The following is a 15,435-nucleotide window of genomic DNA, read 5'->3' as shown; positions in this document are numbered from 1 at the left end:
CATGTCTATCTGATTAAAAATATCATTAATCATTAGATTAAACAGAATGGGACTGCTAACACTTCCTTGAGGTGTTCCATTCTCTATTTGATATATCTGAGACAATCCAGACCCCACCCTAACTTGTATAGTTCTTTTAAACAGGAAGTTCTTGATCCAATTATACATTCTACCTTGTATTTCCATTTTTTCTAATTTTATTAATAGTCCCTCCTTCCACATCATGTCGTAAGCTTTTTCAACATCAAAGAATACTCCTATTAACACTTCTTTGTTTACTTGTGCCTTTCTTATTTCAGCTTCCAAACACAGCACAGAGTCCATAGTGTTTCGCCCTTTCCAAAAAAGAGCTTTGATATGGTGATAAAATTTTATTCTTCTCGATGATATACACCAATCTGCTCATCACCATGCGTTCCATTAGTTTGCAAAGGTTTGAAGTTAATGCAATAGGTCTGTAATTATTTGGTTGTGTATGCTCTTTGCCTGGCTTTGCTATTGGTACTATAACACCATGCTTCCAGTCAGCTGGTAACTTCCCTGACTCCCACACCTTATTAAAAAGACTTAAGATTATACTTAAAGACGGCTCTGATAGATGTTTTACCATCTCATAACAGATATCATCTCTTCCTGGGGAAGTTTGTTTAACTCCTGCAAGTGCTTTCTTCAGCTCATATAGAGTAAACTCTGAGTCTAAAGTACATCCAGATGGTCCTTTTTCTTTCAGTAGTTGAGGGTACTTATTCAGGATATGTTCCCTATACCTCCTCATTTCATCTGACAGATTTGAACTATTGTGCACTTTAGTAAATGTTTCTGCTAGAACCTCTGCTTTTTCGCTGTATGATATGACTAGTTTATCTTTATATACTAAAACAGGAATGCTGCTATTTCTTTGTTTTCCTCCCATTTTCCTTATCATACTACAAAATTTATTTATTTCAATATCTTCCCCAATATTGCTGCAAAATTCCCTCCAATAATTTCTCTTAGATGTCCGTATTACTCTTCTCACTATGGCCTGTGTTTTTTTATACTGAATAAATTCATTATAATTGAATGATTTTCTAACTTTCTTAAACGCTTTATTCCTTTTCCTAATTGCCTCACTACACTCCTCATTGCACCATGGGACGGCTTTCTTCCTGCTACCAGCCTTCTTCTTACCTATTACCTCTATAGAGGTACTTTGAAGAACTTCACATATCTTAAAATTGAAATCCTCTACATCCTCCATAGACTTACTACTTTCTAACATTCTGTTACTGCACACCTCTTTAAATTTGTCCCAGTTGGCTGATTTAAATTTCCACCTCGGAATTTTAAATTTAATTTAAATTTTCCACCCTGATTGAAATGTAACCATGAATAAAAAAATTTAATTGAGGTTTCAGCCACGTTTCTTAAACACATATAATGTCCAGACTATTTTCTTGATTTGTGATAAATTTTTTGAATTCTTGACCATTGGCAATTAAACTTCTTGCATTCCATTGCATTATTGTTAACACCATTATGTACCACCACATGTTTGACTGTTTTCTGTCGGACTGATTACTGTTTGTGACTTAAGCTTTTCATTTGTCATAGCTACTGTAACTTCTTCTAACTCCAAGTACTTTTCTGCAGCTCTAATAATGATTTTAATTCTCTCTGTCCTGCTTTCAGTTTGGGCGGAACAATTCACCACTTCTGCTGTGAATGAGACTTTATCAACAATCACTTCACTCTCTTTACTTTGCTCTTTCAACACTGTCTTTTGTTGTGGTACTGTTGTCCTTGTTTCAATTACTTTGGGTGCTTGTTTTACTTATAGCCTCAGCATAGGATATTCCTTCTGCCACTCTGACATTTTGTACTTTCACTGCATTCTTCCTTACTGAACAACCTCCATATCCTGCACTGTGCTCTCCTCCACAATTACAGCATTTTGGTTTAATACCTTGCCCACATTTACCATATTCATGCTCACCTCCACACCATGCAGATCTCTGTTTTTCTTTAAAAACTGCCGCTATGTGGCCAAATTTTTGGCATTTGTAACATCTTAGTGGCGGGGGGAACATATGGCCTGACATTGTAGCTCATAAAGACTAAATATACTCTCTTAGGCAATTTGTTCTCATCAAAGTTTAACATTACCGAGAGTCTGTCAGTCTTCTCATTATTTCTAAGGCACTTGAGCCACCCGACATCCTTTAATGTTGCCCCAGATATATTTCTTAAGATTTTCTCAGCTGAAACATCAGTTGGGATCCCTGTTATCACACCTCTAACCCGAGTCTTCTCTTCTGGGATTAAGCATACTACTTTGTGTCCAAGTAGTGATTTTAGTCCCAGGGCCGTTTTTTGTTGTCCATCATCTGTACAGAACAATATCAGCTTGCCATCCCTCAATGTCTTTATACTTTCAACTGTTCCTAATTTTTCTTTAAGTGCTTTTGTTAATTTCAATGGGTTTATGACATTTACGGACTCGGTAGCAAACTTCAGCAAAACTTTATACACCTCTTTCCTCCTTCTTTTCTGGTGATTTCCCTTTTCACTTTCCGTTTCTGAGATTTGTCCCCAATTTTCCTTTCTTTTCCGAGTTTCTACCAATTTCCATTCATTACTTGCATTACCTCCACTATCCTCATCAGCCAATTCTCATCAGCTCCAGTCACAATCCAGCTGTCGCCCTCCGCCTGTTCCGGGTCCTGTGTCCGGCTCCCTAGTCGCACGACTCTGACGTGTGTGCCAAATTTCAAGAGTTTTCGAGCATATTAAGGGACCCCAATTGACCAATGTGTGCGCAAAAAAATAAATAAATAAATAATAAACCCGAGCAAAAACAATAGGGCTTCGCACCATTCGGTGCTCGGGCCCTAATAACTGGGCATGAGCTGCAACATAAACTTCTGTAATGTTCATCAGTATATTCACCAGCAAGTGTGTTTCCTGAGACTTACAGGAAGTCTTAAAGACACATTTACCACATGTGAGCTGAGGAAAACTTAGAGGCTGGTCAAGAGTAATTATGAAACGCAAGATTAATCATAGGAGTATAATTTTAATTTGTAACATGTTTTACAGTTCAAAATATTTTTAAAAAGTGATTTGATTTATTTACTTATTCTTTGATTATAAAGCTACGGCTTAGTGACTAAGTGGCGACATCTTGTGTCTTGAAGCTGGTACTACAGCTGGCCTACAGATAATTAATCTAATAATTTGTGTACATCAAAATTCTACAAACAGAAGAAAGAAGGTACTTTATCTCTTACTGATACCAATAACTTATTACTCATCCTACTACAACAAGCTTAAGAACTAAATTTTTAATAACAACAACAACAACAACAACAATAATAATAAGCCTGCTAATACAGTAACTAAACTAAACGCCATCTTGTGTTACAAATCTGCTACTACAGCTTAACTACAGATAATTTCTCATTAATGATATAAATCGACATCCAGATTTTTGCAGAAAGAAGAAAGAAGAGCCTTAATGTCACATGAACAGGAATAGGATACAATTTCCTTCACATATTCCAGCTTGGTCAGAATTTGAAGTAAAATTTAAGAGCTGCTTGTGACAATGTTTACTGTTAAAAGTCCTCTATAAATGTTCATTTTGCATTAGTTTTCTTTTTCTCAGAGGAAGTCTGAATCTGGTAATAAAATCATTTGTTATTGACTCGGGAAACTCCAATCTGTGAATATGCGGCCAACTTCCTGCTCCTTCAGTTCTCTTCAGTGCTGGAAAGCTGATCCTATATTAAAACAGGTCCTACTTCATGCCTTATCTTAAGCCTTTCTTCATTTTCTTTCTTTGTTTTTATCCGCCATTTCAATGTTAAAAACCACTTTCTGATAATGTCACACATGCGCACTGAACACTCTCTCCGCACGTTTGTTTTGGTTTTTGTTTATTATCAGCCCGCCTCAGTTTTCTGAAGCATTTCTCAAAAATTGGAGACCCTGCCTTTAACGACTGTCAACAGAGAATGAGGGGTGCTTGCTGTTCGTGACTACGCTTCAATACAGTATCAAGGCATTCTGGGATTTGTAGTATTAGCGGAGCATGCGGCTAGCCAGCTGTAATGCACATTTGATATGATCTCGCTGGTCAAATATAATTACACTACATCTCTACATCAACAGGATCGTCCATAAAAGTACATTTCATTCCCTTTGATGCTCTCTGCGTAACTGAAATGTGGGCAATGAATGAGGTGTTTAAACATTGCTTCCTCTTTAAAAAAGAGGAGGAGACCGACAGAAACTCTGGGTTTAATGAAGAAAATCTGCTCCTGACCAGGTTAGGCTCACAGAGTCAGTTACTATTGTAACTGACTCTGAGTATAAGTTACCTCTCTTTCAGAAACGGGCTTAACTTAACCCGCTTTCTCGGGTTTAACATGCCTCCCTTTCTGAAACGGAAATCCAGAGTTTCCCTCATTTCAGGGTTAACATACTCAAGAGTTTTCACTTAACCTTTTGACACCACTGTCCTTACATCAGAAACATCAGCCATCGCGGTCGTAGAATCCTCTTTATTCATTAGCCCACCTCTCTTCATCAGTACATTTTAGACTGAAGTTAATCAGGACGAAAAAGTCCACGTAATCAAAGCTGAACAGGTCTAAATAAGGACATTATAACACAAGGCATGACGTCAATGTTTACCTTTAAAGATTAATACTGTCTTAGAATTTACCTATCTAATCTTGTTAATTCTCTAATTAATAAACATTTGACAGTGTTTGGTTAATTTTTTAGAAACATAGCTGAACTCCGGCCTACTGTAAACCCAGTCTGGACAGAAACCACATGAACTAAACACAAAGCAGCTGAACTAAGAACTGGATAATATTCTCTCTCCTTTCTGTAATAGAAAATAAAATATAACTTCACTCACCTGCAGCGACGTGAAACATGACATACAAAAGATATAAGCACTTCATCATTACTGATTCTTCTGCACACACACACCAGTCCCTCAGTGTGAAACACACACACTGACACACTGACTGAGGGTCTCTCTTTATACACTTTGGTTTTCAGGAAACAACAACAACCACTGTGTCATTTCTCAGTTTTATAAAAATACTTTAACACTTACTCCATCGCACGCACATGCAAACACAAACACACACGCACACTATATATATATATATATATATATATATATATATATATATATATATATATATATATATATATATATATATATATAATTTACAAGCCAAACATATCCTTAAGATATTTGAGAAGATGTAAATAAGTAAAAAAATAAAATGTAATAAAAATGAGAAAATAATAATAATAAACAACTTCTCATGAGCTGCAGCATAAACTTCTCTTTATAGAACACAGGAACTCTGGTGTTTGGGACAAAGATGTAATGTTCATCAGTTTATTCACCAGCAAGTGTGTTTCCTGAAACTTACAGGAAGTCTTAAAGACTCATTTACCACATGTGAGCTGAGGAGAACATAGAGGCTGGTCAAGTGCGATTATGAAAAGTGAGATTAATTTTAATTAGTAACATGTTTTACAGTTTCAAATGTTTTAAAAAAAGTGATTTAATTAATTTATTAATTAATTTATTCTTTTATTCTTTGGGGGCACGGTGGCTTAGTGGTTAGCACGTTCGCCTCACACCTCCAGGGTTGGGGGTTTTCCTGCCTCCACCTTGTGTGTGGAGTTTGCATGTTCTCCCCGTGCCCCGGGGGTTTCCTCCGGGTATTCCGGTTTCATCCCCTGGTCCAAATACATGCATGGTAGGTTGATAGGCATCTAGTGTGTAAGTGTGAGTGAATGACAGTGTGTGTGTGCCCTGCAATGGGTTGGCACTCCATCCAGGGTGTATCCTGCCTTGATGCCCGATGACGCCTGAGATCCGAAAGCCCCGTGACCCGCATGACACGCATGACATGTATGGTAGGTTGATTGGCATCTCTGGAAAATTGTCCGTAGTGTGTGAGTGTGAGTGAATGACAGTGTGTGTGTGCCCTGCGATGGGATGATGCACTGAGATATGCACAGGCTTCCCGTGACCCGAGAAGTTCGGATAAGCGGTAGAAAATGAATGAATGAATGAACTAAACGCCATCTTGTGTTACAAATCTGCTACTACAGCTTAAATACATAAAATTTCTCATTAGTGATCTAAATCCACATCGAGATTTTTGCAGAAAGAAGAAAGAAGACCCTTAATGTCACATGAACAGGAATAGGATAAAATTTCCTATACATTTTCCAGCTTGGTCAGAATTTGGAGTAAAATTTTTAAAGCTGCTTATGACAATGTTTACTGTTAAAAGTCCTCTATAAATAACATTCTTTTGAATTAAACAGGACGATTTACTAAGTCATGTTCATTTGTCATTAGTTTTCTTTTTTCTCAGAGGAAGTCTGAATCTGGTAATAAAATAATTTGAAATCAAGTTGCAGTAATATTCATCTGCAACATTAATATTGTGTTTTTGTCAAAATTTGGGGGTCAGATGTAGGACCTGGTTTTGATCATTATTTTAAACAAAATACAGTCAAGACAATATTAAAAAGAAAGAGAAAGAAAGAAAACAAACAAAAAATAAATTAATTAAATAGAATACAAAACAAAACCATTAATACAACAGATATGAACCTCATTAAACACAAGACAGGTGTGTACAGGAAATCAGTGGAACAACTAAGGAAGAAATTCAATCTACACGAGAGACGCCCTCTGCTGGTCTGACAGGGAATGGTTTCTTGTGACTCTTCCTTTTGTCACAGTATCGATGTAAATTTTGAGTTATACTCTTGTACAATTTAGTAGAAATAGTTTATATTTGTTTGCAGTATTTTATGCTCATTAGAATAAAGATTGAAATACTTTTATCAGTTTATTGTTACATTTAATTTCGTTGAACATCATAAAAACGAGCAGTTTTCAGCTACAAAACACAGTCAGGGCTCAAACCTGTAGACCATCTTTACTAGCTGGTAAATGTTCATAAAGCATTAACGTAAACCTGTGATTTTAATTACAACCAGCACTACTGTTAGAGCTGCTGTTATAGAAAACTAATCAGCACCACGTGACCAATTAAATTAGAGAATTTCACACATACCATAACCTCAGTACAGCAACATGTAATTGTAAACAATGTCATGTAAATGTAAATATTTGATAATTCTGCTTGAATTTGTCACATGTAAAAGTCCATGTTCTACCTTGACCACTAGGTGGTGCCTTAACACTCACTCACTCACTCACTCACTCACTCACTCACTCACTCACTCATTTTCTACCGCTTATCCGAGTGCCTTAACTGGAGCACAAAGGGATCATTAACTCTAGAAACCTGTCAATGAAGCACATTATCATTCTAAGTGTTAAAGGAATCAGCTGTTCATTAATAAATAACAAATAAATGGCAGATTGGTAGACTTCAAATGTCACATTTTTTTATTATACTATTTATTTATCACAAATTCTTGCTTTTGTGATTGTTTGGGAGATTCAGTTTAAATACTGTAAATAATTTTATTGATTATATTTATTCATTAAAAATAACATTCAGTCCATGCAAATTCAACAATCCACCTCTTTTTAATTTTTCTTAAAGTTTAAACAAGTCACAAACAAGAACTTCTTACACAAGCCTATTTACACAAAAGCCTTTTAGCACATTCATTTCTTAACCTGATATATGTAAGAATGGGACACATAAGATGAAAAAAATGTCACAAACACTCAAAATATAGTTTGCAAATTTATCCATCAGCAGTTTTTAATGATTAACAGAAAAAGTGAATGCCGAACAATACCCTTAGCTAACATAATGAAGGTGAATATGAAGTAATTATCTGGAACCTTTTCCCTTTTTTAACAGTAAAATTAAACACGAAGAAAATTTCCACCAGATAGAATCTTGTGCTTGACCACGGTGTGTATTTATTCTGTTTTCAGCATTATTCTTTAATATCTGAGAATATTTACATTAAATTAGTTTGTTATAATGTTGGTGTTCTCAGTTTTCTCTCCAGTGTTAATCTGGACCTGAGCTGCTCCGGCTGTGTTAATGTGTTATTTAATACAGAAAGTGACAAGATCAGGTTCAGGCTGTGGAAAGACAGAAGAGGAAAATTATACATATAACACAAATTCGGTGGGTTTTGCTGTTTGCTCAAAGAAGCAGGTAAAATCCTGTAAAGACGACACAAATCTCCAAATCTGACTTCTTTCTTTACACCATGTGTTGTTCTGATAGAAGCAGCAGATCATTTCCTATAACTCAGTGTTCAGTGAAAGCATGTGTGGGTCATGTGTGTTACCTGCAGTGTATCACAGATATAACAAACGCTCTAAAGGTAGAAACAGATCTGTTATAACTCATTTTACGTTTGCTAACCTGATCTGTTGGCTTTCCCTTACAGTCCGGACGTCCTTCAGTAATCCCGTTCTCTCCACATGTTCCTGGTGAAGAGAAAGAAACCCTCAGGAATCACACCTCTAGTGGTAACAACAATATTTTACTGTCTGAAGTGATCAAGTAAGGTGTGGAGGCTGCTGTTCTGTTTGACTCACACTCAGTGACTGACATTTAACAGTTTACAGTTAACTCAGTGACACATGAGTGTGTGTGTGTGTGTCCTTATGCTTACAAATATCCAACAAACGGATCAGTAAAACATTTATTAATAAATAAATGTAAGAATGTAGATATGTTTTTCAATTCTGATAAAAAAAGGAAATTTATGTCAACTAGAAGGAGGCTGCTGTGAGTTTGTTGTTTACCTTGTTCCAGTGTAGTTGAGGATGATGCAGGTGGAGAGTTTGTTGTTTTACTTCGAGGCTGTTCTGATGGAGGTCTTCTGTCTGTTTTCCCTGAGCGTGTTGAAGTTTTTCTTCTTCCTCCTGAAAAGACAAACCTTAATAAATATAAAGTCTGTTTTTACTCACTGTTAGTAATATGGCACATGATGCTCATGCTCAGTTATTAATGAAACAATGTCTGTAAAAACTTCTTTAAAAATAAAAGGCAACATAATTAGGGTCATGTTAATGAAGCTAAATGACACCTACATCAATGACAACTGACATGAACCTACATGAAGATTTATAAAGTGTAATAAGTGTCAGCCAACGTAAAGACTGAGAGAATTGACAAGGATATCAGATATATATTTCTATATTTTATTTCTCTGAATGTAAATAAAAAGAAAACAATAAGACATTAAACAACATGACACTGACACCTTCTGAAGCTTTTATTAATGTTCATGTATGTTTATGTCAGTTATGATAAATTTCGTAGACATGTTTGTTACATATATGACTATAATTAAGTTCTTATCAGGTCTGTTCGCACATTAAATATAAACTTTTATAATGTATTTAAATGTATTTAAATGTTTTACCTTTAACATTAATTCTGATGTCTCTGTATTCCTTTAATCCAGTACTGCACCTGTAGACTCTCTGATCCTCTTCTCTCAGGTCAGATATGAGCAGAGACAGATTACCAGGAGAAGTGTGATTAAACAGCTGAAGTCTGTCACAATAGTGTTCATCATTTAACATTTCAGTCAGACCAAGTCCTGTTCTGTAGGACATCCAGGTGAATATCTGAGGATTGGTGTGCAGGTCAGAGCAGGAGCAGGGTAACAGCACTGAACCACCAGGGTGTCCATTGATAACTACCTGATATTTATCACCAGAGAGATCACAGCCTACAGACGCAAACATACAAACACTCAGAATCTACTGAATACAACATGGAGTACAAAGATCAGGACTGAAACATGGACCCTGGAGCTGTGAGGAGACAAAACTACACACTGCATGGTGAAAAGTACATGTGAAATATAAGCTGTAGACATACAGAATTTTGTTTGTGGTTGGGTTTGACAGAAAATAATTCATGACATTTGTAAGTTGAGGTGATTCAATCCTTTCCAAAGAAAAATGTACATAATTAAGTCCACATAGACCGCTGTTGTGTTCACTGTGTGAAAAGATTTAAAAATGTATTGTATATTATTATTAATTTAAAAAAGTATTGAGAAATAGATTTAAACAAAAAATGTAAATAAAGCACAAAGTAGGAGGTGAAGCTGGTGATCACTGAACCGTCACTGATAAATAAAGTCAAATCATTATTTTAGGGACGTCTTCATAGGGTTAAATGGCTCCTTAATAAACTCCTAATAATAAGTGACATGAACCTAAATCAATATTTATAAAGAGATGTATTTAAAAAGACTTCCTAATGTATCAGCTGATGTACAGACTGTGTTCATCAACGTTCATGTTAAATTAATATAAACACCAAGTCTAGTGTGTTATGTAGAGTTTCTTTGACTGTAAATTAGAGTTTGGTTTTAATGTTTAATGTCATATTACAATTTATTCTGATGTATCAGATATTAAGTTAATAAAAACTCAACAAGTGACAGTGACGTCTAGTGAAGTCTTTATTACTGTTTATGTGTTATGTCAGTTGACATGTAGCTCTATAAACACTACAATGTTATGAGGATAAATATTAGTTTAGACTGAGAAATATCACAAATCCAATCCAACACCAGTCCAAAGTTCAGGTCAGTCTGATACCATAATCAGTATTTAATGTCATTTATAACTTAATACTGATGTGTCACTATATGACTCCTAAATTAATTCCCCTTCAGTCCCCTTCATGGTAAACGGAGTAGACATTGTGTTGTCGACTTTAATATTCAAATATCTGTTTTATTCTTTGTTTATTTATAAAATATTCTTTGATTAAAAAATGTAATGTTTATAATTACTATAATTACTACTATAATTTTTTTATCTACCTCATTTGTAAAAATATTGTTTGTTTTATGTGATAAGTCACTTTTTGTTAGCGCTCAGTTCTCCATGAATGCAATGAGACAGGCATGGTGTGATCTCTATAATAATCCATCGCATCCATTAAAAAGAATCATAGAGGCAATGCCGTAAGTTAATTAATATGACATTGGACATGTTAAAGGTCACATATTAGCGATTATGTTCAAGCTTTAGCGATGCTAATAGTTTGTCTTTGTTAGTAATTTATAATGCAATGTTAGTCAAGACACTGAATATTGCTGTAGTGTTTTATTACAGTTTTCACTGCACAATGTTAATGAGAAAGAGTGACAGTAAATGATCAGTCTTGCTACCACTCTGTCTTTATTGGCTACGGTTAAACTTAGTGTTTAGTCACAATGTCAATACAATGCACGAGAACACTACAGACATTTTATTACATATGTAACTATAATTCATTTTAAGTATGATCAATGATGAATTTACACTACATATAAACTTTTATTGTGTATTTAAATAATTTACCTTGAACATTAATACTCATGTATCTGTGTTCCTTCTCAGTGCTGCACCTGTAGTCTACATCATCCTCTAGTCTCAGGTCAGATATGAGCAGAGACAGATTACCAGGAGAAATGTGATTAAACAGCTGAAGTCTGCCACGATAGTGTTCATCATTTAACATGTCATTCAGACGTCCTGTTCTGAAGGCCTTCCAGGTGAATGCGTGAGGTTTGGTGTGCAGGTCAGAGCAGGAGCAGGGTAACAGAACTGAACCACCAGGGAGTCCAATGTATTCATATTTAGTTTCATTAGAGAGATCACAGCCTACAGGCACAAACATACAAACACAAATCAGAATCTACTGAATACAACATGAAGTACAATATTTTCAAATTAACCATTAAGGTAAAATTTATTCTTCAGTACATTTAATTCATAAATTTTGAAATGTCTCTGTTTTACTTCTATTAAGCATTACAAGATGGCTGCCAATATGCAAATGAGCTTAAAAATATGTTTATGTATTATGTATCTACACATGCACCGAATACAGGTGGGCTAAAACAACACAAGAGGTGTGTTTTCAAATCCAGAAAATCGTGCTAAAAGTTTTGACCCCTCTCAAGATAAACTGACCCGATTACACGATTTCCGAAGGTAATCAAATATTTGAGTTTATTTAGTCATTTTAGAGCTGCTTTGTAACCATGAAGCGCTGACTTTTATCTCTATCGAGGGGAAGCGGCTCAGACTGGCATACAGTCATGCTCGCTGTGTCCTGTAGTTAGAGGTGGGGAGACTCCAATTAACTCCTATAGCGACATATAAATCAATTATATGAGTTTTTATAGTTCGGTAGCTGGATTGTATATCTGTCTCATGCACTCACACACTCAGTCATATTTAAGCTGGAGCTGAACTTGCAACATGACAATGACCCAAAACATACCAGTAAATCCACCAATGACTTGCTGTAGTTAAAAAACTGAGATTTCGGTAATGGCCAAGTCAAAGCCCAGATCTAAATCCTATTGAGATCCTGTGTTGTGATATGAAACACACTGTGCATGCAAGAAACCCCTCAAACATCACACAGCTGAAAGAATCCTGCATTGAAGAGTGGAGTAAACTTTCTTCCAGTTGATGTCAGAAACTGGTAGATGGATACAAGAAACGTCTCATTGAAGTTATTTCAGTTAAAGGGGGAAACACTAGCTATTATGGCACAGGGTGTCCTAACTTTTTCCTCAGTTGAAATATTAATTTTGTTCCTTTTGTTTAATAAGTGAAAACAAAGTGAGTTTTTTGTTGTTTACAAGCATTTACATCACTTTCATCTACAGGTACAAATAAAAATAAGAAACTGATATATTGACATTTCTTAATAAAGAACTGAATATTTAATGGGGTGTATAAAGTTAAATCAGATATACAACACCTTGGTAAGGCTAAAGTAGAAATCAGCTGTTTTACTTTTTTTATTTGCTTTAAGACAAATGCATTTTATTAAAAGACACTGTTATGGCTTTTGAAAAGGTGAACAAAGTGATGCAAAAAATAAAGACTTTAAATGTGATGTGATGTAGGAAGTGAAGTCGGTGGTCAGAAGGACAGCAGTGACAGAGAGACAGCAGAAAAAGGTGTGAAATTCACAAACATCTATTTACAGCTATGTAAGACCAGAGTAAAGAAGTGACCCAGAAGTTACACCAGGCCACCACACTGCTCATAGAGCCACAAATTTACACTTTTGTAAAATAGTTTACACATTATTAAAAATAGAAAATAATATGAAGATGAACTGGTAATCAGCTTATAATATTATTTGAATAATTTTATTTACTTTTACAAAATTAAAATTGAATCTATTTTAGTAAATTGTGTCAAAATAATGAAAAGTGATATATAGGAGAGTCCAAATATACCATTGTAGAGAGTGTTATGTTGTTAAATGCATGTAAATGAATTGTAAAAATTAAAAACTATATGATGAAACTATAAATATGATGTAGGAAGTGAAGAGTGACATCAGTGACAGAGAGACAGCAGAAAAAGGTGTGAAATTCACACATCTATTTACAGCTAAGACCAGAGTGACAAAGTGCCCTACAAGTTACAGGAAGTAGCTTTTCTACTATGCTTTATGTGATTTATTATAGATACATTCAATAAGACAGATTGTAAGAGATGTAATTCAGTAAATGTGTAAAAACATACACTGTAATATTATAGGGATGTAAAATAATCTCACTGTAGAATCCTCCTTATTCATTAGCCCACCTCTCTTCATCAGTACATTTTAGACTGAAGTTAATCAGGAAGAAAAAGTCCACATGATCAAAGCTGAACAGGTCTAAATAAGGACATTATAACACAAGGCATGACGTGAATGTTTACCTTGTGTATAAAGATTAATGCTGTCTTTGACAAGGTTAATTAGAAGAAAATGCTGAACTAAGAACTGGATAATATTCTCTCTCCTTTCTGTAAAAAACTAAATATAAAAAATAACTTCACTCACCTGCAGCGATGTGAAACACAACATACAAAAGATATAAGCACTTCATCATTACTGAATCTTCTGCACACACACCAGTCCCTCAGTGTGAAACACACACACTAACACACTGACTGAGTGTCTCTCTTTATATACTCTGGTTTCCAGGAAATCACAACAACCACTATGTCATTTCTCAGTTTTTGAAAACATATTTTAAAACTTACTACACACACACACACACACACACACACACACACACACACACACACACACACACACACACACACACACACACACACACACACACACACACACACACACAGGCTTAGTGGTTAGCACGTTCGCCTCACACCTCCAGGGTTGGGGGTTCGATTCCCGCCTCCGCCTTGTGTATGTGGAGTTTGCATGTTCTCCCCGTGCCTCGGGGGTTTCCTCCGGGTACTCCGGTTTCCTCCCCTGGTCCAAAGACATGCTTGGCAGGTTGATTGGCATCTCTGGAAAATGTCCGTAGTGTGTGAGTGAATGAGAGTGTGTGTGTGCCCTGTGATATGTTAGCAGTCTGTCCAGGGTGTATCCTGCCTTGATGCTCGATGACGCCTGAAATAGTATGACGCCGAGAAGTTCGGATAAGTGGTAGAAAATGAATATATATATATATATATATATATATATATATATATATATATATATATATATATATATATATATATATATATATATATATATAATTTGACATGAGTTGCAACATTAACTTTACTTTATAACACACAGGAATTCTAGTGTTTGAGACAAAGCTGTAATGTTCATCAGTATATTTACCAGCAAGTGTGTTTCCTAAAACTTACAGGAAGTCTTAAAGGCACATTTACCACATGTGAGCTGAGGAGAACTTAGAGGCTGGTCAAGAGCGATTACGAAAAGTAAGATTAATCAGAGGAGTATAATTTTAATGATAAACATGTTTATACTTTTAAAGGAATTTTAAAAGTGATTTGCTATATTTACTTATTTATTTACCCTTTGACAAGAGAGCTACGGCTTAGTGACTACGTGGCGACATCTTGTGTTTCGACGCTGGTACTACAGCTTGGCTAGAGATCATTAATCTAATAATTTAAATGTACATCAAAATTCTACAAAAAGAGGAAAGAAGGTACTTTATCTCTTACTGATACATATAAATTATTACTCGTCCTACAATCGTAATAATAATAATAATAATAATAATAATAATAATAATAATAATAATAATAATAATAATAATAAGCCTGTGCCTATCTCAGGCGTCATCGGGCATCAAGGCAGGATACACCCTGGACGGAGTGCCAACCCATCGCAAGGCACACACACTCACTACGGACAATTTTCTAGAGATGCCAATCAACCTACCATGCATGTTTTTGGACCGGGGGAGGAAACCGGAATACCTGGAGGAAACCCCCGAGGCCCGGGGAGAACATGCAAACTCCACACACAGAAGGCGGACGCGTGAATCGAACCCCGAACCCTGGAGGTGTGAAGCAAACGTGCTAACAACTAAGCTACCGTGTCCCCCTTATTTGTTAATAAAATAATTTTAAATTAATTTGGAGTAATATTCATCTGC

General features: G+C 35.5%; 2 protein-coding genes across 2 annotated transcripts in view; both read right to left on the bottom strand.

Moving 5' to 3' along the window:
* Nucleotides 1-15,435, bottom strand: part of LOC113640723 — a 137,919-nt gene that overhangs the window by 94,805 nt on the left and 27,679 nt on the right. The window lies entirely within an intron of this gene.
* Nucleotides 7,621-11,690, bottom strand: LOC125145429. The gene is made up of 5 exons (XM_047818149.1): nt 11,351-11,690; nt 9,406-9,717; nt 8,783-8,902; nt 8,397-8,461; nt 7,621-8,107 (listed from the first exon to the last, which is right to left on the bottom strand). Exons 1-5 carry the CDS (start codon nt 11,667-11,669, stop codon nt 8,072-8,074), a joined length of 852 nt encoding a protein of 283 aa, XP_047674105.1. The 5' UTR covers nt 11,670-11,690; the 3' UTR covers nt 7,621-8,071.

This window comes from Tachysurus fulvidraco, chromosome 9 (genome assembly GCF_022655615.1).
Source record: "Tachysurus fulvidraco isolate hzauxx_2018 chromosome 9, HZAU_PFXX_2.0, whole genome shotgun sequence".
NCBI lineage: Eukaryota > Metazoa > Chordata > Actinopteri > Siluriformes > Bagridae > Tachysurus > Tachysurus fulvidraco.
The sequence above is the reverse complement of the archived record's forward strand: the minus strand, read 5'-3'. Positions and strand labels throughout refer to the sequence as shown.